Source organism: Leptonotus elevatus, chromosome 5 (genome assembly GCF_054856555.1).
Source record: "Leptonotus elevatus isolate MCC_2025b chromosome 5, RoL_Lele_1.0, whole genome shotgun sequence".
NCBI lineage: Eukaryota > Metazoa > Chordata > Actinopteri > Syngnathiformes > Syngnathidae > Leptonotus > Leptonotus elevatus.
The window spans coordinates 18,438,991-18,462,316 of record NC_141243.1 but is presented as its reverse complement, the minus strand read 5'-3'; the positions used below and the strand labels follow the sequence as shown (position 1 = coordinate 18,462,316).

General features: G+C 39.3%; 2 protein-coding genes across 6 annotated transcripts in view; one reads left to right on the top strand and one right to left on the bottom strand.

Annotated features, from left to right (window-relative positions):
• slc15a4 (solute carrier family 15 member 4) overlaps positions 1-5,146 on the top strand; it is a 28,221-nt gene extending 23,075 nt beyond the window's left edge. For both annotated transcript variants that reach the window (XM_086075204.1, XM_086075203.1), the window contains exon 9: positions 3,542-5,146. In XM_086075204.1, the coding sequence (XP_085931330.1) occupies positions 3,542-3,693 (152 nt within the window). In that variant the 3' untranslated portion in view covers positions 3,694-5,146. The remainder of the gene's footprint in view (positions 1-3,541) is intronic.
• Positions 5,147-11,090: 5,944 nt separating this feature from the next.
• LOC147174011 (transmembrane protein 132C) overlaps positions 11,091-23,326 on the bottom strand; it is a 132,402-nt gene continuing 120,166 nt past the window's right edge. For all 4 annotated transcript variants that reach the window (XM_086076499.1, XM_086076500.1, XM_086076501.1 and 1 more), the window contains exons 7-9: positions 20,014-20,287; positions 17,685-17,876; positions 11,091-13,218 (exon numbers count right to left, since the gene is read on the bottom strand). In XM_086076499.1, coding sequence (XP_085932625.1) covers positions 12,052-13,218; positions 17,685-17,876; positions 20,014-20,287 — 1,633 coding nt within the window. In that variant the 3' untranslated portion in view covers positions 11,091-12,051. The remainder of the gene's footprint in view (positions 13,219-17,684; positions 17,877-20,013; positions 20,288-23,326) is intronic.

Here is a 23,326-nt window from a genome sequence, read left to right as displayed (position 1 = left end):
TGTTTTAATGGAGGCCTTTTATATCACAATTGGCTAACTTAACACAGGCTATATTACAAATGGAACTTCAAGTACAAATAAAAGACTTGGAAGGGTTTAGAAGGTGGTTTTCAGCACAGGTTGGAGGGCCAAACTAGTCTTATGATCAATTGAAGGACTACAGAAAATGACAAAATTTATAGCTGGAACAAACATCCATTGATTTCTGCAGCTCAAGGTGATATTGAATGTGTAAAAGCATTAAAATGTTGAGTCATGACATTTCTGGGTTTGGATCAATTGATCTATTGTCAAATGTTAAATTGATATTGACCACTTTCTTCTGGGTTCCCGTGGTCAGGTGAATTATCATGCATTGAGGCTCACTGTGGAATCACCACTACCTTGAAGACCTGTCAAATATAGTAAAAATAGTAAGACCTAGTCCTTGTGTAATTTGGGCCATGCTTGTGAAATCGCCTGGCTGGGGTCCCTTGTGGGACAGACTAGAGTCTTTAAATGTAACTTCTAATGTACTGCTGACGAAATTAGAGCTTGAACATTTAAAAGCTCTCAAGAAGAGATTAAAATATCCTCAAATGGTGATTTGTCTCAACAATTTACACAACAGATCGCAAATTGGTCTTAGCAAAATAGTACGATGAATGTTTTCCTCTTCAGCACTAAGAATATAGGAGTTTGCCAATTAAGACTGCAGCAGTATGACTCTCTTAAATTAGATTATTGAATGCTAATCCAATAGTCTTAACAGCAAATGTGCTCCCCATTTCCCACCATTTCTCTTCTGGCAATCGCATTGTTTTACGTTTCGTAAATTATTTACAGTTCTTTGGTATTTTGATCCAACATTTGACCAAATTAAGATGACAGAATAAATAATGGCCTGCGACAGATTTCTGTCTCTGCCTGTTGTCTTTTCTGAATGCTGTGGCACAACATCACAGTCATTCACCAGCGCGCCTCAAAGATCAAATGGCTCACGCGCTCTTCTGTTGAAGGCGCATCGGCAGAAGCGTTGGTTGTGTACGCTGCATCCTGTCACCCCAGATTTTCTTTCTTCCATTGAATGTCTAATTATCAACAAGGGTGTGCTCACAACAGAGTGACTGGCAAAATAACCTTGTGCGAGCCCATTGCCATGTTGTGATGCCCTACTGAGATCAACTGATCATGCAATGCTTGAAGATCTCGTTTCATACGACTTAATCCTGTACTTTGATCAACAGGGTGTTCAATCATATACAAGAACATGAAGGTTTTTGTGTTAGCACAGACTCTTTTATATGACACCACGCCTCCGGTGCGGGGAAGTGAATATCAGCGTGGTATGCCTGCTGCATGGAAAACATGTGTGACACAAATAGTACATATTACTTGTTGGCAAGTAGCCACATTGATTGGCTAGTCTTTGCACAACACATTTCCATGCCTATGGCAGGATTACTGTGAATAAAACTATTACTACAAATGTTGAACGTTTTTGCTGTGGAATTCAAGTAAATAAGTATAGTTGTATCAAAAATGCTATGCAAGAGTATCTCCTATTTTTTGTGAAACTCTACATGTGAAAATGTGCGGTTAACAATAATGATTATATTTCAGTTAAGCTATTCCGCTTAAAGAGCTTCTCCATACTGGTATATAAACCATTAAAATAAACAAATGATCCACACGCAACATTAAGGGCATCACACATTATCCTGTCTGCATACGTATGGAAGTCATTTGATGCACTTGATTAGCCAAAACAAGGCCCTGTCCATTACTGCACTACTGTCAGAAACGGTAATTAAAGGCAAATTATTAACTTCCATAAGCACAATGAACAAGGCAAAACACCACTTCCTTGTAACAACGCTATCCTCAAAAGTAAAATGTGTTTTTTCATTGATGACTATTTGGAAAAGGCCATTTAGAGAAACCTCAAAATGGCATCCTGTGCTGTAGTTCAAATTTCTGCATCATTTGACAAGGCAATGTATATAGACTCAATTGTAATGAGCTCGAAGAGTGCAATCTCTGCCGAGTCGTACACTATTACATTCAACAAGTCAGCCAAGTCAACAGCACAAAGTTGGTTCTGAGCAAATAGCCAATTATTAAATTGTCAAGAAGCTCAAAGTAAAGTTTTATGTATCCTGATCCAAAGACTCAATAATATTTGTTCCTGAGACATAAGATGCTAACCTCATTAGACAAGTTCTATTGTTGAATACATTTAACATGCATTAGACAAATGACACAATAAGATGATATTCTATTGACATAATTGTGCTCATAAGTTGACATACCCTAGTAACTACATGTACAAAAGCTAAATGTCGCTTAATGACACAAAAATGCTATTTCATTCATTCCTCCCTGTAAGAAACTCATGCTATGAATCGTCACCAAAATTAACATGCACATCTCTCCTCATGTCAACTTCAACCTCTGAAAATTACAAAACCATTGCCACAGTATATTAGATTTTATGGACATTAAGCCTTTTTTCCACCAAACAGTTGTGCTCATAAGTTTATATAACTGTATGGTATGTAAACTTATAAGCACAACTGCAAAATAGTCTGTCCCAGCTAGCAGTTTCATAAGCTTTCTACAGTGTTTGGGAATCCTAAACTGTTTTATTGTAATTTCTTAGTAATCCTCTTTCCATATATTAGCATCACGATGGTAAATAGGGAGAAGTTGCCGCCATATTTAACCACCATCAAGATTGAGTCGTTTCCTCCAACTTCATTTGCAGTGACAGCTCCACTTGGAGAAGCTAATAGGAGTTTTCTGAGCAAGACAGAACATCGCCTCGGGGGGGCTTTACATTTACGTTGACAATATTACATGACAGAAGCAATCTACTATATGTACAGTATCTACTCACAGGAGAAGCTGTGCCTGAAGCAGCTTCTTACACAAATTAAATATTTGTTTTTGAATATGCGACTACAAACCGGTAGTCTGTCTAAGCCACCTCCAATCTGATATATGTCCAGGAACTAAAGATTTACGTGTTGTGTCCACCTCCCATATACCCTATTTTGACCATATTTGTTTATTTCACTGTAGCTTTGATGTAAGGTGGGTGGGTGTTTGTTTTTTCTTCCTGCAGTTGAGTTTGAGAAATTGAATCAATTAATTTTGTTGTCCCATTCTCAGGGGAAAACAAGTATTGCCTTTAATAGGTATCAAAGACGCTCACGTTGACGCGTATGTTCTAATTCTTCAGTCATGACTTTGTTGTAGCTGAAAAGAGGGCGATGAACCGTATTTGTTTTTGAAAAGTGAGTGAAAAAGTAAGAAGCCAGCTTGCTGAACGGTACCACCTGACAGTCTTTGTCTTCGCCGAGCCTCTCGCTACAAAACTGAATGTTATCTGTCAAAAACATTACTGCGGTGTTCTAGCGGAAGAACATGGCAAGACGACCTCGTTTGATCTTCACAATTTACCCGTGTCATTTTGTCACTCATCCACTCTGTTAAAAAGTGTCACAGACCTGAACTTGTGAAGAATAAAGACTCTTGTTTTCTCTCACCGTCTCTCTAGGAAACATCAATGACTGCTCACTGCACTACTACTTCTTTCTGCTGGCCGGGATTCAGGGCGTAACTCTTTTCATCTTCCTTATCGTCACTTTTAAATATGACAAGCAGAGGGGCCGAGCAGGAAGCCAAAGACAAAGGCACATCTCGTCTTGACCGTGACACATGGACACCGCCTGCTTCCAGTCTAATCAGCATTTGAATACGTGCTTATTAGTCAAATTCTTGCCTTCTACGCTCACTGGAATCAAGAAGTGTTTATCGTGTCTTTTAGGGGTTCTTTAAAAATGCATTTATGTGAGACTGCATAGCTGGAAACGTTCCACTGCAAAATGTTGAGCCAAATGCAGGAGCTATGTCGTGTCTACTCTTATGTTTACTGTGTTGCTTTCATTTGCACGAGACCTGCAATGGTGCCAGAAGATTACAGTGTAAAGAAGTCAACACACCCCAGTCAAATGCAGATTTTGTATTAAGAGTTCAATCATTTATATATCTTATTCGCCATTAATGTGACCTAAAATGTATAAACCTGAATAATAATAAAAAATAAATAAATGTTTGACTTTGTCAAGATGGAAGAGTCATCTTACAAAGAAAAAATGAAACCAAGTTTGGAATTTTTTGGCCATACTGTTTATTTTCTTCAACTCGAACAAGTCAAGATGGAAGGAATTGTGAAAGTTCCAAATATCTGTAGTGCAACCACAATCTCAGATGGAAAAGTTGTACACGTTGTAGGTCACATTAATGGTGGTAGAAGTGTAGAAATGATTTATCTCAGTCTCATTTTTATGTAACAAAAAAAACATGCTTTTTATATCAATTATATATTATTTAAAAAAAAAAATGCTTATTGTAGTTGGGCAGTTTTTATTATTCAGCAGTGCATTTTCTAACCACTTTTTTCTCCAGAGCTTGAAGTGATCCGTATTTAGATCTTTAAAATGAGTGACCATACTTTAAATGATGTGTTGAATGTACTATCTCCTAAATATGCTTTAGAAGGGCTGTTGGAGAGGGTCAGTTACCGACAATATGCAGAAAGGAACTGGTTAAAATGCAAATTATGTTTTGCAGTTTGTGATTAAGGAGGACCTCATAAATTTTCACATTACGGTTCTTGTTTGAGGAGACATTGACTGCATACGTGTTTATATATTTCAACATTTCTTCGTTTTTATATTTTCGATCTACTAGCTATACTGAGAGCAAGGTGTTAGAATGTCCATCCTCCATGACTCCAATGAAGCCTTAAAGATTATTCTTTTGTTTTAGGGGCGTAGCTGCAATAGTCAAGGTTAGTTTGATGAAGAAAGAAAAAGTTTGGAATAGATGTTGAAACTGGAACTCAAGATGCCATCAGAAATACTGTATTTCAAATGTTGATACAAGAAATACATCCACAAGCGTACTTTTTTTTTTTCTTTGCCACAACTCCCTCAAATTGTCTCTAAAACATCAGCGTTTACTCTTTTCATTTAAAAATGCCTTTTGAGAACTTGTATCTGGGTTAACATCGTGGCGCTAATGTGTTGCATTTGTAAAACTATGTTGGCCTTTAGCATCATTTTTGTTTGTGTTGGATCCATTAAACAAATACAAATAATCCTTGTTACATTGCTTTACATTTTTTTTGTTTCTATTCTCTTTTAGAATTCTAACAGTATAATTGTCCGTTAAAATATTTCAAATTGAACCAGTTGTGCTTCAGTCCATTTACCATTTGATCCTTTCCAAATCAGAGTGTCCATCGATTACTAACTTGCTGGATGTAAACACACTTTACAAGGGCAAACATGTTAACTCATGACGTCATGGTAGGGGCATTATGAGTGGAGTAATAACATTTTATATAGCAAATACCCCCTTGGGCAAGCAAGCTATGGCTTGGCTTAGCTGCGGCGGCCATGGCTCAGGGTGTAGAGACGGAGTTCAGGAACCAGAAGGTCAGCTGTTCGATCCCCGCTCTCCGGAAGTTATGTGTTGCAGTCACAGTTGGGTTTCATCAGATACAGGTTGAAATAAATGAGTCACCACAAATCATTTTTCAACACAAAGCCTTTAAGTGACAAGGCTCAGAGAGGTTTTTTTCCCTGTTTAATATGGTCAATAAGTAACTGACTGAACAGACAGCCTGATGTCTGAAAGTCACATTAATGCCTCAGGCTCAGAACTGAGTGTGGCAGATGAATATTGGACAAATGGATATGGTCATAGAGGCAGAATTGCATGAAAACATCACTCCAGTTATTCTTAGAGGCTTTGTCTTTAACTCAACATTTGAACTTTAAATGACATTCCCAGGGCCCATTGACATAATGTATATGCTTTTACCGGTAATTGTAATACTAACTCACCTGTCTAATAGAGACAGCAGATACTGATGACAACATTTCTTCAGTAATTGGGGGATTAGTGGGTATCAGCAGCACGTTAATTAAGATAAACTACTGCAGATGCAATGTTTAAGAATATAGGCGAGCAGACGTAACCATTATGTGTGCTAATCGCTTGCATTTACAGAGGCCTAATTATCTTATCAGAGCTGTCTTTGTTCATCTGCATCCCGGAGGCTTTTTGCTGTGACTGGTGAAGGAGGAGATATAGTCGAGAGTTATCCAAAAGATTCAAAGTAGTGTTCGTCGAGTCCTCTTCATCACAGAAAAGTGCTACTTTTGTTGCTTGAAAGCCAATGTGATGTGACTCTTGATAGACCACAATGATACATTTCAAGGGAAAATGAAGTAAACAAAACAAAAATCCTTTACAATATGTTCTGTGCGCACCTGCTAGTCCAAACACAACATTCTGTTAATATTGTGCTTGTGGAAAACGAATGAAGCCGTATCCATCTCACTGGGCAGTCATTAGAGCAGGATTCTGACTATTTTCAAATTTACGAAGTATGCTTTATCTGGATGGGGGTGGTTGGGGGGTGTTTCTGTGAACTTAAGCCACCCTCAGCTGTCAGTGAATCACACCTCTTTGGCGTTTCGTGTTCATTCCCAGCTTATGCGCAGTAGCTGTGTCAATAGTCTGGACGGGAGAATATGCGTAAATGAAAAGTTTGCAAGCCCAGGCGCATTAAAAAGGACTTACGAGCACATGTGGGAAAATGGTCCTCTGTGCCCTGCAATTCAGCCCGACCTATTCTTAAAAAGAAAAGAAAAAGAAAAAAATATATATGTGGCAAACTTCTTAACTTCATATACACACATGCAGGCTTGGGAAGTAACGGAATACATGTATCGCCGTTAAGTAATCAGATTAAAAAAAAATTAAACTGTATTCTGTTACTGTTACAGGAAAAACGCGCGAGTGGGACCGTTGCTACATGTCAGGGAGGTGGGGACGAACGAACTGACTAGTCGGGTCCTCCACACGCGGGCAGTTTGAAAAAGCTTCACGAATTGGAGGAGGAAATGGCGACTGGTATTCGCTGGAATTTACTCAAAGCGAAAGTTTGAGCTGAGAATCCAGCGGCATGCTACGCGCTGTAGCTTCTTGCTAGCTAGCCCGCTAGCCTACAACCATAATGTGAGTTACACCTTCCAAACAAATCTTCCTCCTACCAATTCACTATTTAAACATCATACACAACATATACACGGCTAAACTTGTGACTGGGATAAAAGTTCATTTTGCAGTTGATGTCACACATCGTCATCCTCTATCTATCCATCCATCCATCTATCCATCCATCCATCTATCCATCCATCCATCCATCCACCTATCTACCTACCTATCTATCTATATATTGTTGAGTTATTAACATTGTTTTTCAGTTTAAATTTATATTTTAGCCGTTTTGGATTTAGTTATAGCTGTGTAGCTCAATGAATAGAATTGTCTATTGTATTCTTATCTGTCTCTTTCGCCTGAGAAGAAAAGGGCAACAAGTTCTTTCTTATGTTATCTAGAAGGGAGTGTAGTCTAGTACCGGTCTCAGCCGGTCGAAGTGAGACAGGCTGATTTATTATTGTTTAGGTCTAATCTGATTTGTATTCCTGGGAACTTTTGCCTTTTTCCTGAATGGGAGGAGACTTTTCGTATTCACCCACTTTTCAATAAAAAACAGTGTGCAGGAGAAGGAGGGGGACACTTTTGAACAGAACACTGTTTGGGTGACTTCAATTGTGTGATCAGAAGCTTCTGACTAATTACCTTTGCAAAGGGACTTCTTCACCAGAATCTCACCATTCAGTGAATTGAACACGCAAAGAGTAGAATACAAATATTGTCTACTCTAACAATATCTATCTATCAAACTGAGAGGTGTGGTTGCTTTCAGTGACAATTCGAAAACAGTGGCCTTCAATCAATCAATCAATCAATCAATCAATCAATCAGTCACTCACTCAATCAATCAATAGCATACATGCTTTTTAATTACACAAGGATTTTTGCTATTTGTAAGCTGCCCGGGTCCCTATCACCCGCAAATAGCAGGGGCACATTGTATAGAATATATATTGTGGTGATATATTTTTTTTTTGTCTTCATGAGCATACTCAATATTGGAGTAACCCAAAAGTAATCCTATTACATTACTTTAATATTATGGTACTTGGATTACGTTACTAACGACATTTTTTAGCAGGTAACTTGTAACTAACGGATTACATTTTAAAAGTAACCCTCCCAACCCTGCACACATGCATGATTTTCATTGTGGAGCTTGACTTCCGTAAGAAGGCACAGGCCTCAAGATAAATATATCTCACCCTCTTACCATATTCGTGCCAGGTGACTTGACTCTCGGTAGCTCTCTGACCTTCTGTTGTGTTCCAGCAGGCGGAAAACACCCTGATTTGTCTCGTTTGATATGTTGCTCCATGCACAGTCCCACTGGTGCTGCAGGACTGATAGTGACATGGTAGATGGGGTTCTAGCCTCAGCTGCAAGAAGGGTTTAGACAGCAAATGCAATTGTGTTTTTGCCTCTGGCTTTTAGAGTCAAGCCTGATATATCTTTGTAGTGAGTACAGTTGCATGTCAACTCTCCAGCAGTCAGCAGGAAAGTTCGCTGGTCATTTGAAGTGTTTTCCTTGTCTGATGATACATCCGAATCTTTTCGAAGGATTATCTTTTGAAGCTGTTTTCACAAAATGCACTTTTAAATATCTTTGTAAAAAGTTTCCATTTGTTTGTGTATGTGCAGATGATTGACTGGCGACCAGTCCAGTATTTACGCCACCTCTTGCCCAAAGTCAAGTGGTATAAGCTCCAGCTCAACCGTGACCCTAATGAGGATATGAAGTATAGAAAATTCAGTCGATGCAATCGTGTCATTTAGGGTCAACTTCCAGAAAATGCAATACTTCAGTGAAGAAGATGTGGTCTAAAGCTTTGCTTGATATAATCACATTTTGTGATTGCCAGTGACTTTGCCATCCTTCTTTCTGTGAAAATTTGTAGTTATACTAAAGCTGCCGTGCGTGCACTTATTTTAAAAATGGCTCTGGAGGAAAAAAACAAATCAGGCAGTGAATCATTTGGAAATTGCAAACACAGACCACAGGGAGAACTGCCAAGCATTAGTGAGAGCTTGTTGTACTCACATCATTAATTTCATTAAAAGTCCATTTAAGATTGAGGCCTCGGGGAGATCCTGTTCACTTTTATTCCAGGGAAGTCTAGATGTAGCTGAGCAAATGTTCGGTTTCCATCCTCCAAAAATGGAATCATTATTCTCCAGCGCTATGTTTTCAAGCAGAACCCCAGGGGGGAAAGACGTTGGAATGCTTTATTCTTACCTGAAGATGTTAAAGCCACCGGTCGCAGTGATTTAATTGCAGCTGGCCCCCCATCCATCATGCCCCTTGCGGCCGACACTTAAATCCTCCCAGACCTCACAGCGGCGCTCCTTGCCCTTCACAGTCTGCCGGTTGAGCAGCCACTGTCCCAACACTGCACATTCTCTTCATGGGTGCTACTTTTGCACAAAGGACAAAATCTTTTTTTTTTTTTTTTGTTGCCAGGCCTTGTGTGTGTGCAGTTTTCACATTAGGTTTAGACTTTCAATAGGTGCATATTTTTTCTTTGCAGACAGTGTTTTGCCAGGGCAACAGCATGCAACAAAATAAAGAACTTTAATTTTTTTTTTATCGTAAACGTTTTCAACCAAACCGTCTTCAAACTTGATCAGATATATTCTGTAGGAGGAGTTTGTTAAAATATGTAGCTTCATGTAGCACTTGCAATATTTGTTTACTCCTCTAGATGGTGCTCTTGATAAAGATAAAGGCTAGTGCAATGGAAATTGATTATTTTCCACTGTATCTTTAAACCAAGTGTTTCATGAAACTTCATTTGTTCATCACTACAAAGTTTTCATTCTTGTTCCTCAAAAATTTGAATATTTACGGAAAATAACAATAATATAATAATAATAATAATATTAATAATAATAATAATGCTTTAATATTTATATGGTGTTGGGTTAACACCCAAATAAACCTTTTAGCATATTTATTATACTGAAATGCTTTCTTAAAAAAAAAAAAAAAAATCAAATTATAGTTTATCAGTTTGTTAATGTTTTTGGTTGATAATGTGGCTTAATTCCAAGAAGACTGAAGGAGATGAGAGAGCCAACAAGCTGCTTGAACTAATTAAACGAGTGCAAAAGAGGCCGCAAAACTTACAAGTGTGTTTGTTTGAGTGCGTATACATGTGTGTGCACGCGCGCATGCATGCGTGTGTGTTTATTCCCAATTATCCTCACACGAGTGCCTGCTAAAGTATCTCAGGTCTCTCGTCATCCAAACTATATTATTGTGAGTGTTGCTGATTAACAATCTGAGCCACAACTGCAGCAACAGTTAACATAATGGGAACATTTCTCGGCTTGATGGAAAATAATAACACACAGGCAGAAAAAAAAAAACAGTTGACACCACTGTGACGGTAATAACGTTGACTGAGAAAATACAATTTTTCAGACGACTGCGTTTGTTTGGGACATTTTGAAAGACGATTATTTGTGCAGTTATGAAAAAAAAACATGCTCGTAATTATCCCTCTTTTCTTTTCATGCGAAAACTTGCGAGCACACGCCCAGTTTGTCCATCAGTATGCTCTCCTGGCAGCTATGGGCAGAGAGGTTAACAAGACCTTAATTGGTATTTTCTTCAAAGCTCACAAAAGTCAGGGGCAGCATAAGAAATGTCACATTACCATGTTGCCCAGCCATTAAAAAGTCCTTCAATGCTCTGGCTGTCCTGTGAGGACTGATTTTTAAGGACAGGGTTGCTTTAATGGCCACTGTTTTCCTTCATTGGTCAGCAATAAAGGACTAAAGCTGTTGCCGTGAGGCTAAATTGCATCACATAAAATACTCTTAACGCAAGCTAATGCGTAATTTGGTCCCCATTCTCAAGCCCTCTGCTTACAAAACAGCAACAGTTATCCAGACAAATGAGATGTTTTGAAGAATAAACGCTGATACACACTCTTGACATTGTTGTGTATTCCTTAAAATGTTATGAAAATACAATATACAGAGCAACGATACAATGCTTTGTAAGAGGTTGTACACTTGGCCTTGTTTGGGAGGATGAGGACGAAAACATTGTGCCTATTTCTTTCCTACATGCACACATTTCGTTTGGCCTTTGATTTTGCTTAAACAGTAAAAATTTTGGTAGTAGAAATTAACTCATTCACTCCCAGCCATTTTCACTGAAGCAAACCCCTTCGCTCCTGGCTGTTTTACTGGATTTTGACTGATTTTGCAAGGCCCACAGAATATTTTGTTCTATTGCTATAAAAACATGGAACCTACTAAAAAAAAGACTAGTCTCTTTTTTTATCAGGAAAAAAAAGTATATTTGTATCTGTTTCAGTTTTGCAGTAATTTCCATTAGAATATAGCTAAGTTTCATCATTATTCACAAACCTGGGAAAAAAAGCTTGTTGCAACATGACCCTGGTTGATCTCTTATACTCTGCTGCCACCTGCTGGCCGTTTTTTGTAATTACTACCATTGCTTTAAGCGACATCTTCAGTTCGGAGGCTGCATCAAAGCCTTCAGTATGCTCTAGCATAAAAACAAACAAACATAAAAATAGGCCTATGAATACGTTTTTGGGACCATGGCAATATTTACAATAGAACGTTTTTATACGTTATTGGGAGCAAATGAGTTGAACCAAAATGTTACACAACGCTCCAAAACTGTTTAATGTGCATAAACATTCTGAACATCTAACGTTTCTTTTAAATTCTACATGCCATCTGAATTTCACAGCTTCATCGGCAGCAGATCATTACTGGGAAAGTTACTAATCCTGTAATACATGAAAGAAAAACTAAGGAACAAAAGAAAAAAACGCCACCAAGTCCTCATTCAATGATGTTTTTCATGTGTCACATTACATTTGTGGCAAAGTGACAAGCCTTTGGCAGGTTGGATATGGTTCTCTATCAAATGTCTTGAGTTCAATTTAAATCCAAACCCACTTTCCCCTGAAAGGCAAAAGGGTGAGTTGTTATGAGTGCATCAATGTGTTATGCCACCTCTTTCGAAGCACTGTCATTTAACCTTTCCATGTAATTGCGTAACTCGTTGGAGTCTGCGAGCGCCACGTCCTGACACACCCACTTAATATCCTGGTTGTGGCATCGGGTCAGCGTGCTCACAGTCGGGTAGCCGCTGTCCGAGGGCATGGTGGTGAACGTGGTGAACTGCACTCGCTTCCTCTTGCTTGTCGGCGATTCTCCCTTGCCTTCCTTGGCCAGGCAGCCCGAGTCGGCCGCCCGGTGCACTTGGCTCTGAACGTTCTTCTGGGCCGAGCCCCCGTTCAACAAGTGGCTGCCTTCCTCCAGCCCGCTGCTGGAGTCTATCATGGAGGTCTGCTCCTCCTGCTGGGGCGACAAGCTGATTTCGCTCTCCAGCAGCTCCACCTCGTTCCCCAGCCACACCCAGTCGTGGGCGTGGTTCATGTTCTCTTGGCCCTCGATGGACAGCTCTTTGTGACGGTATTTCAACGTGTAGGAGATGCAGTTTATGAGAAAGACCAGGATAGCGAGGCAGAAGACCCCCAGGAGGGCGTACATGCCAATCTCCAGGTCTGTGAGACCACGAGCGGTCTGTATGAGGTCGTCTTCCAGGTTGCGCCCACGGGGAAGGTCCGCTTGAGCAGGGAAGTCGGCAAAGTCTATCGGCATACTCTCACTCCCATCACCAGAGAGTTTATCCCCATTGGGTCTGCGCATGATTGCGCTTCCAGTCGTGGTGGCCCCATTCAAAACCCCTTGCTCCATGTCAGATATTGAGCTGCCGTAGTAGTGGGTGTCGAGCCCAACCCTGTCGGGTGAGGGCGGCCTTCCTCTGCTCTCCATCTCCTCGCCATCGGTGCCGTAATCATTCCCCCCTCCCCTGGAGCTGTCACTATAACCAAACTTCACCTTGACATTACAGTTGCCCGCCGCCAGGATACTACGCCGTTTGAATTTCTGGCAAATCTCACAAACGGTCATTTCCACCCTGACCAGCGGACCTTGGCCCTCTGCCTCTGTCACAATGACGGGCCATTTCCACGAGGGGTTCTGCTGCACCGTCACCACGTCCTCGTCCAGGGACGTGGCTGTCAGAATGAAGAAGTCGGAGTTGTACAGGTCTAAAGGAGCCACAGAGCCGTCGCTGAACTGCAACCAGGCACTGATCAAAGCCTCCTGTGAAAACACCAACACACAACAGTCAAGAGAAAGAATTTAACACTACCTTAATACAGTGTGGTACCTAAATACAATTACCAACGTCATTTCATAAACTGACATATAGTGCTCAGCATAAATGAGTACAGCCCAACATTGTGGGATACTATACTACAAAATACTCCCACAAATGCGGGCAATTGATTGCAAACAAGATTTGTTAATTAGTATACACAAAAAGTCATTTTTTTAAAACAAATTTGTTAAAGACAGTTTTGCACAAAAAAGTAGACACCGAGAAAAAGACTGACAACTTGTTAATTCCAGGCCTAGCAGACATGTTGCTATCCATAAAAGTAATTGAGGTCATAGAAAATACTAGATGGAGTCATTTTTGTTATGGGATGCATTCATTTTTTGCATTTGTTAATTTGATTAAAATGAAGATTTTTAATCTATGCATTCTATTATTAACCTTACTTTTATGCTGTGAATTAACAGCATATTCTACAGAAAACATTTAGTACAAAATTTGGAAATTGTTCTTATGTTCATTGAGATATTGAACAAAATCTTAAAAATTTTCAAAGGGGGGTGTACTCATATATACTTGACTGACTAATATACACTTACTTCTCACTGTAAAAAAAAGTTATATTACTTGAAAAAACCTAGTAACGTTTTTTTTCCACTCAGAAATTTAAAGATCGGAGAGTTTTGAGTACATTTTACCAGTTTATTACAATAACAAAAAAGTTACTCAAGCATTGAGGAACAAACTCATGACCTTCAGCTTGGGAGACAGCCACTCTGCCACCTGAGCCATGCCACTCTTGCTGTTTGCCACTATACTGCATTGCTGGTGTGTCCAAAATGAAACCAAAAATTGGTTTCTTGGATGTACAAGAATTCTTACCTGACACTATCAATATACACACAGCAGGAGTGGCATGGCTCATGTGGTAGAGTGACTGTCTCCCAAGCTGTAAGCTTTTAACAAACTGGTCAAATGTAGTCAAATTTCTCCTTGTAAAATGTCCTTCGAATTTCTGAGTGAAACCCCCCCGCTAGTCGTCTTTTTACAGTGTATTAATAATGTGTTCAATATTACTTTCCCCTAATACAAGCCTGCCATATTGCCTGTGTGTGTTTGAGTCATATTACACACACCATGTTGATGTTTACCCCCAACAGACGTAATTTACTTGCACACAACTGTATTGTTAAACACAAATGCATACTGTTTTGTGGTGACCAGTAATGCCAGTAACGCGTAACGCACAAATAACGACTAGTCTAACGCATTACTAGTTTCAGTCAAGTAATAAGACTGCAGTTAATCTTCTAATATCAGCAAAAGTTACTTTAAATATATATTTTTTGCTTCTAGAGTAAGAAGCATCATCATGTGGGAGTGACATCATCGTTTTTAGCGCATTGACTACTCACGTATCCATAAAAAGAAATGTAGGAATGAGTCAGAGATATTCGTGTTTTCAAGCTGAAAGAACGGTCGCTATTAAGGCTATATAAGGCTTATTGCACACTTTGTGTTGTCTACAAATATTAGCTCTGATAACACTATGTCAAAAAACAAAACAAAAGTGAGTGCAATATGTCCCCAAATTATTGTCATATTTATAAACAATGCTCATTGTAATTGTTGAGTTTTGCCATTACAACATTAGGACTTAAATATGTCAAGCAAAAAAAGACTGCCTTTAAAGTACCTTTTAGATTTAAGTTAATAATGTATTTATGTTAAGTGAAGTCAAGGAATACTGTCTTTTTATTCAGTTTTAATTAAAAACAAGTAGCCCATTGACATTAAGGGAAATCCGTAAAAGATTACTTAAAAAAAAAAAAGAGTTAAGCTATCGATTTTATTTTCTCATTGTTAAATCTCACTGTAAAAAAATGCACTTCCAATTAAGTGGCAAAACCGGTGTATTTTTTATGTTAAGCAGAATTGTCGGTATTTGCCGAAAGTGACTATTAAAGTAACTTATACTCTAACTTAGTTACTTTCAAAATCAAGTAATCAGTAAAGTAACTACATTGCTTTTTAAAGGAAGTAATCAGTTAAGTAACTATGTCTCTTTTTTTTTTTAGGGTAACTGTGGCAACACTGATGGTGACCTAACAGTAACACAGTTTTTGGCACAATACTGTTGCGTGGAATCGTAGACAAAACAATATAAATGGAAGTTACTGCTTCACATCGACTTCAAACCAGAAGACTTTGAACATGATGATAAAGAAAATATATGGTCTTTCAATATTCTCCGAAGTGGAGGAACAGAGTGGCAAGAAACGTGAAGAAGTAGTTCAGAGACGAGGTTTGATGGGGAGATCAAAGCGGCCACAATGACGCTAGCTTGGGGAAATGAGAAGGGGAAGCAAAATATGATTTGAGGGCCAAGTTGGGGATATAAGTCATATTTGGGTACAGAGACTGTGCTGTTGCAATTGCATGCACTCAGATTAAGCTGCTACTTCTATTAGCTGCCCAAGGAAACGTATTTGGTCACACTCTCACTTTCAGGTCTTGACTCAAGCGGGTGAGGGATATCTGGAGCAAAAAAATAGACAGCACATGCACATTTGCAACACCCTTTGGTTATTTGAAAACAAACACTGAAACATCATTCTGTGGAATTATAAAGGTTCACGTATAGTTTATTTGCCTCACAACGGGTTTGCATTTTAAGAAATCTGAACTGTATCTGATCTGTATCAAAAAACGGCCTTTGAAAATATAATATTTCTTAGTTTTGATTGACGCTAGCAGGGAAACATTACTTTTAACTGTGAGCATTATTATTTAGTTAATCAACTCATTCACTGCCATTGACGGCTATAGACAAATTTCTATTTAAAAAAATTCGACTTTTGTTAACAAGAGTATGAAAACCTATATTTTTTTATTGTATATTTAGAACAGATATATAATTTGTGATTAATTGTGAGTTAACTAGTGAAGTAATGCGATTAATTACGATTACAAATTTTAATCGCCTGACGCGATTATTAAAAATTCAGGGCGTCAGGCGATTACATTTTTTGATTGTAATTAATCGCATGACTTCAATAGTTAACTCACGATTAATCACACATTTTATATCTGTATTATATGTTTTCATACTCTTGTTAACAAAAGTGCAAAAAAATGTTAAACTAATAGAACTAGTTCAAATGAATTTTTGACGTCTATAGCCGTCAATGGTAGTGAATAAGTTAAGCTAAAGGTCACTTTGCACGCTGAAACATCCATCCATCCATTTTTGCTTGTCCTGTTCAGGGTGCTAGGAAAGATGGAGCATATCCCAGCTGGATTTGTTGCCAGTCAATCATACAAATAAGACAGACAGCCGTTCATAAAAACAAAAAACAAAAAAAACAATCGCATCTTCATATTCAATTATTTAGTGATCCCTCCAATTGAATCCGTCTCATTGTGATCTTCCAAAGACAAATCCCACCGAGGGAGGCAGGTTTCCGCATTGACTTTACAGACAATCAATCCAAAGGGGCCCTTTATTCATTTTCATGCCATTCCAGAAAAAGACGGGGAAGAATTCAGGTGCACATAGTGTGTTCGGTGCACAATTCACATGCACTGAACAGGTCTATGATGAAGGATCACTTGTCTGTTCATATTTTTGCACACGTTTATTGCCCAGTGACTGCGTTTTTGCACTAGCGAACAGGATAATGTGCTACTTTATAATAAGAGCTTTGCGTATTGCAAGCCTAAAACCAATTTTCTCAGTGAATGTCAGCACACTGTTCTTGCTTGTAGCCTGATGACGTCCTGCCTTGACATTCTAATCATAATTATAACTGTAATTCCCCCCTAATTAAACTAAGTGTTTAAATAATTACTGCTTTCTGATGAATTCGAAGCACGATTGTTTTTTAACTGCCATTGCACAAAAAGTCATTCACACTTGATTGTTTTAGTATGCGGCAAACATATATTTTGGCAATAGTGGCTAAAAATCCAACATTGTTCACATGTTTTAGGAGACTGGTTGTATTGTTTCAAAAGACTTGTACACAGTAGATTTTACTCTAGAAAGACTATATTCGGTCCCAGTCTAAACTTTACACTTGGAAGAGAGTAAAATATATATATTTTTTTAAATCACTCGAGGGTTGCGGAACGATCGCAGAACCTTCAGTTTGGGAGATGGCCAATCAACCCGCTGAGCCATGTCGGTCCAAGTGTCCATCTCCCATGCTGATGGTTGTGTGACTGTTCCTGAACCCTTGAGTGATTTATATTTTATTATTTTAATATAGAATAATTTACTCTCTTGCGAGTGTAAAGTTGACTCTAAAGTTTAGACCGGGATCGAATATAGCCTTTTTCAGAGTAAAATTTACCCTACAAAATGTACTGTGTAGGCCATATATTTTGTCATAACTATTTTGATATGACTTATTGTGAAGTTGTAGTCATTGCATTGCGGTGCTCTGACCTGTTTGGGGCTTTGCAGAACCTCTTGTGCTGTCGTGGTAGCGAGAATGGCTCTGTTGCTTCCTGGACTGAGCTCCAGGCTCATGGAGAGTCCTGTGACCAACTGGACCCCCAACTCAGTGATGGTCACTTTGTCATCCACCACCGTGATGGTCCTCTCTGCCAGGATTGAGTCTGACAGAGGAGACAGCACCTACCACGAGACAGAGACATAGTATACAGCGAGTGCAAGAAAATGGTTTTCTTTGGCGTTTACTGAATATAAATTCTCAATATATCATAAAAGTGCCACGGCTACAGCCTCTTCATGACATCGTTTTAATTTCCTGTTGAAGACTTTGTGGCTTTCTTTCTGCGGAGAAACCATCAGAAAGAACAACTATGGCCACACAGAAAAAAAAAAAATCCTATAAGAACTTTGTCAAAAGAGAACCCAAAAAGAAATAAGCCAGTGTTTGATCGACGTGCGATTCCTTGCAATGGAAGGCAACAGCATCACATCAATGACCACTTAGCTGTGGAAACGTCTCCGTCTTGAAAACAGCAGATTAGCGTGAGTTATAGGTGATTTAAGAAAATGTCTCTCCAAGTATTTCATCTCACATAAAAGGCTCACAAGCCTGTGTGCAAAATCCCAAATGATACCCAAAACTACTTTTTATTCCAACCGTTTTCTCAAGCTGCGTAGATCAGACAACAACTCTGCTTGGCTGCCGTCCAACCTCCAAGCCTCCTTCAGGTAGGAATCAATTTCTTTGATTCATACTGGTAATCCAGAGAGGAGACACACTTTCACCCCAAATCAGAGGCAGGCAGTCACACTTTGTTTATGATGAATGTTGCGTGACGAAAGTGTAACCTTTATTTCCTCCATGCAGGTTTACATTAAAGGATGTTCTTCTGTCAGTCTGAGGTGTGCGACAAGCAACCCCTTGCGTCAACTCTTCATGCTCATTTGCGTTTGGTGTGTCAAAAGTGAAACAAAGAAGAATTCACAAATTAGGAAGCAGATTCCCTTCATGTAGATTTTATTTGGAAATGTGACACAGTTGCCATCGATATGCAAATGTCAAATGGGAGGCTAGCAAATCCAAGGAAAAATACGGCTGTAATAAATTCATAATGTAATGTAGTAAAGAGCAGCTGACAAAAACAAGAAAGTATGACTGACGAAGTGTCAATCATTTGACCTGCACTCTTCGGTACCCTCATAGGAGCCTACCCCTCATTTGCATTTGTGATTAGTGAAGTGAGAATTCATTCAAACTTGCTAGCAGTTTTAGCATTTCAAGCGCCGCCTCTAATTATGTCATTTTTCCATTTTCAATTTCATTTGACTTCGTTTTTAGGGATGTTCGCTACCACTTTTTTTTTTGGACCGAAACCGATACAAGTAATCAAATCTACAGTACGCACCAATACCGATACCAAGTGCTGATACCATTAGTACTTATGATAGATAAAATTTCCACACAAAACCCCCCAACACAAAACAATAACAGATACATTTTAAATAATTACCTATATATCCCAATTACAGGGAGTCCTCGAGCTACGTCGCACGCGACCTACTTCGTTTCGACTTTACGGCACCCGTGTCTCGTCCGTAATTTCCCACAGTAATCACGCCATTTTAAAGTTATTTAAAGTTGGGTTGTTGTTACCTCCAGCAACTGATGCCGATACCACTGTTTTTATGCAGTATCGGGGCCTCTCCCGATACTGGTATCGGATCAACACTAATCGATACCCATCGCGAGTACCGGTAACCTTGACATCGTCCCGAGACCGATACCTGGTATCGGTACTCGTCCATCTCTAATAGTTTCCCCTTGAAGTACCAAACACAGTGACGCAATAACTAAAGGGAGGAGCTAGCTAGCTAGTACGACAGATGGATTTACTGGACCAAAGCGAGAAAAACACACTGGATTCTACCGAACGAGGGATCTTGAAAGTTGAAGTAAGCCATTTTAAACTAAAAATAAAAACCTGTGTGCAGGTTAACGTTGCTGTGGCAACGCACCGGTGTACAGTTCACTCTGGTTCAATATATATATCATAGACACGTCTTCTAAAGAGTGAATGAGTGAGGCTTTGCAAAGTGCTTTGGACACTGTATGAGGTAGCTAAAGTGCTACATAAGTGCTCCCCATTTAGCACTTTGTTCAAATTGGCTTTTTCATTTGTTAGACTATGAAGTTTTTTTTTTGTGTGTGTGTGTGTGTGTGTGTGTGTGTGTGGGTGAGTATTTGTATTGTATACATTTGTATTTGTATATTAAAATGTGGTGTATTTTATAATTGATTTAACGCTACTGCATGACATACCTGTATGGTGGTCATTCCCACACCGCGTCCCACAAGTATCCGTCGGTCCAGCAGCTTTGCGACCTGAGGGTTCTCCACCTTGATAAAATCCCAGACTAACTCTGTTATGTCCACCTGCCAATCCGTGCCCAACATGTAGCTGGTCTGGCTTCTGGGATCGGCAGATTCAGCAACAAACTGAGTCAGGACTCTGACCATGGCGTGCTGGTACTGCAGGGCGCAGCCTCGTCCTCGTCTGTCTTCATCATCATCATCCTCACTGTCCCGTGTGGACCTGGCAAGTACAAAACAGGAGTAATGTGATTATTTTATTTTTCCTCACTACGACAGACATAATAATGGCGACATTCACGAAAGTTACTGTGTTTGATACTAAGGAAGAAGCAGAATCTGCTTCATTCCGTTGCTTTTTAGACACATTTTAATGACACCTGACAAACGTTCACACGCACAGCAGGCGAACGTACAGCGGGATGATGAAGACCAAGAAATGTTGTTTTCAAAACTGGAGGAGGATCAATGCAGTGCGTGCATAGCATTGTTCTTCCTTAGCATCTCAATGATGTTTATCCTTCGATTTTCTAGCCTTTATTTTTTCATCAATAATGGAATTATCTGGGAGGACAACAGCTGTCAGAAATCTTCAGTCTTGGTTTGTAATATTTGTGGACCTTTGTAATCATAAAACTGCTTTATCATTAATATATGAGGTGAAATAGTCTCACCAATTAGAGTTGTATCACTATTTCATCCTTTGTCTCATTAGTTTTTACACACACTCAACCATATAGACATTAAAATGGCTTTTTGTGTGTTCTTATCCACTCTTGAGAGATTTGGAATTAAAGCCTCATTTTACATGCAGCTGAACGACAGTCAGAGATCCACCGTGGATAATAGGGAGTAGGAATAATTTCACATCCACTAAGGTTCAAGAGCAACAAGTAATCCAGCGCAGAAGCGGGACGAGACACAATACGAATAATTTTTGCATAGTGCAAAGATCAAGTGTGCTTTTGAATTTACCAGATGCTCAAACACGAATCAATTTGACCTCGTGTTTGAACAGATGCTCCCAAAGCTGCCTGGAGTATGAGAGCAAAGCCCAGCGCTGATTACCTTTTCAAGCAAAACAAGACAATTTTTATGCTATAAATTGTGATTCGTTCCGCAGCGTCAATGAAATTATCAATGGGACAAGAAGCGAAAGGAGAAACGCAAGGTCCTCTTGCTATGTAGTGGGGATGTGTTGGTGCAGTAAATTGGTTTGTAGAGCAGCTGTTTCCTCTTTGAAAAACACTTTTGAGTTGTCTCAGGGTTGCAATTTCTAACACTGAATTAGAGATGCTTGTTGCTTTAGCTTAAAATAGCAGATCTGTTGTCTCTAAGCAGGCCTGCATGACACATTTATTGCATATTCATGAACGTTAACTCTCCGACTCATGACTTTTATGTCTTTTTCCTCACAAAAAAAGCAATGGTGTTCCTAATTCTGAGGCACGGAGGTAATTTGTTTTTCTCCTCATTACTTCATGTTTGTTTTTTCAACTGAAAGGGGCTTTTCTTTTCTTTTGTTTCACCGATTTGCTACAATGGCAAAATTTTACTTTTGCACATTTTAAAATAGACAATGATAAACAATATTTGTGATTGTCCCCCATTTATTCTACCGACATTATCATGAATCAACAAAGAGGGAAACAATTTGCCATCTGAAACTTATCAAATCAAATCAAATATAATCTATCCAGCACTTTTTATATGTAAAATGCAACTCAAAGGGCTGTGCAATTAAAACCTCCAAACACAACATAAAAGTCAAACCTGCCCCGTTCCTCAACATCATCAACAAGCACATACACACATCCTGAAGACATATGCAAAAATAAAACTACATGGCGGGGCACAGAGAAACCATGTGAGGAAAAACATCCAGGGGGAGCTCAGACACACTAAGAGGGCCCAAGGGCACAGGGAGCGCCGCCATCCCAGTGAACCCCCGTCCAGATTGACTCCAGGCTCTACATATGGTGCTGTGCCACCCCCCTTAACCCCGCCTCCAGGGCTAAGCTAATAAACTAAGCTAAAAATGAAACTAATAGAGAAAGAATACTTAACATGAAGACCAACCTGGTTCAGAGATCAGTCTTACACTATTTTTTAGTTTTGACTTAAGAGGATATGTTGCATATTAACTCATTCACTCCCAGCCATTTTCATAAAAACAACCTCCTTGGCTCCCGGCTGTTTTACTGGATTTTGACTGATTTTGCAAGGCCCACAGAATATTGTGTTCTATTGCTATATAAACATGGAACCCACCAATAGAAAGATTAGAGAGTCTCTTCTTTCATCAGAAAAAAGTATATTTGTATCTGCTTCTGTTTTGCAGCAATTAGAATTACAATTTAGCTAAGTTTAATTGATATTCACATTCCTGGTGAAAACACTGTCAAAAAAGCTTGTTGCAACATGGCCCTGGCTGATCTCTTATACTCTGCTGCCACCTACTGGCCGCTTTTTTTTTTTTTTTTTTTTTAAATAACTACTATTGCTTTAAGCCACCTCTTAATGTCAGAAGCTGCATCAAAGCCTTCTGTACATTATTGCATAAAAAAAAGGAAACAAATAAATACGTTTTTGGGAGTGAAGGACAAAGCATGAAAAAAACGTGTTTAAACAATTTTGGGTTTGAAGGAGTTAGCGTTCTGATCATGTGCAACTGGATTTGCACACTCCTTTGTTTTTTCTTGTTTTGAGACAAAAACGTTTTCGTTTACCTTGACTAGTTTTGGCGTCGACTGCAGATTTGCACACTTTTGTGGGCATGTTGTAATATATTTTATATGCTCCATAATATGATGAAGAGCAACGTGGACTGAAATATGCTGATATAGAATATGAATCTAGACATTCAAAGACGCTTTACAATGGAATGGATGTATTATTCATGCGCTCACACATTCACACTGTGGTGGCGGTAAGCTACTTAAGTAGCCACAGCTGCCCAGGCTGACAGAAGCGTGTCTGCCAGTGTGCACCTACGGCCCCTCCGACTACCACCAAACATTCGCACCTTCCATGCAATGGTGTGTGAAGTGCCTTGCCCAAGGATACAACGACACATGACTTGGGGAGAGCGGGGATCAAACAGCCAACCTTCTGCTTACTGAACGACCGTCTCTACACCCTGAGCCATGGCCGCCACAACATATACAGAACATATATACACACACACACACACACACACACACTCAAATTCATGTTATTTTGGTAATTGTTATTCAGTCGGGTCTCATTTTGTTTGAATTGA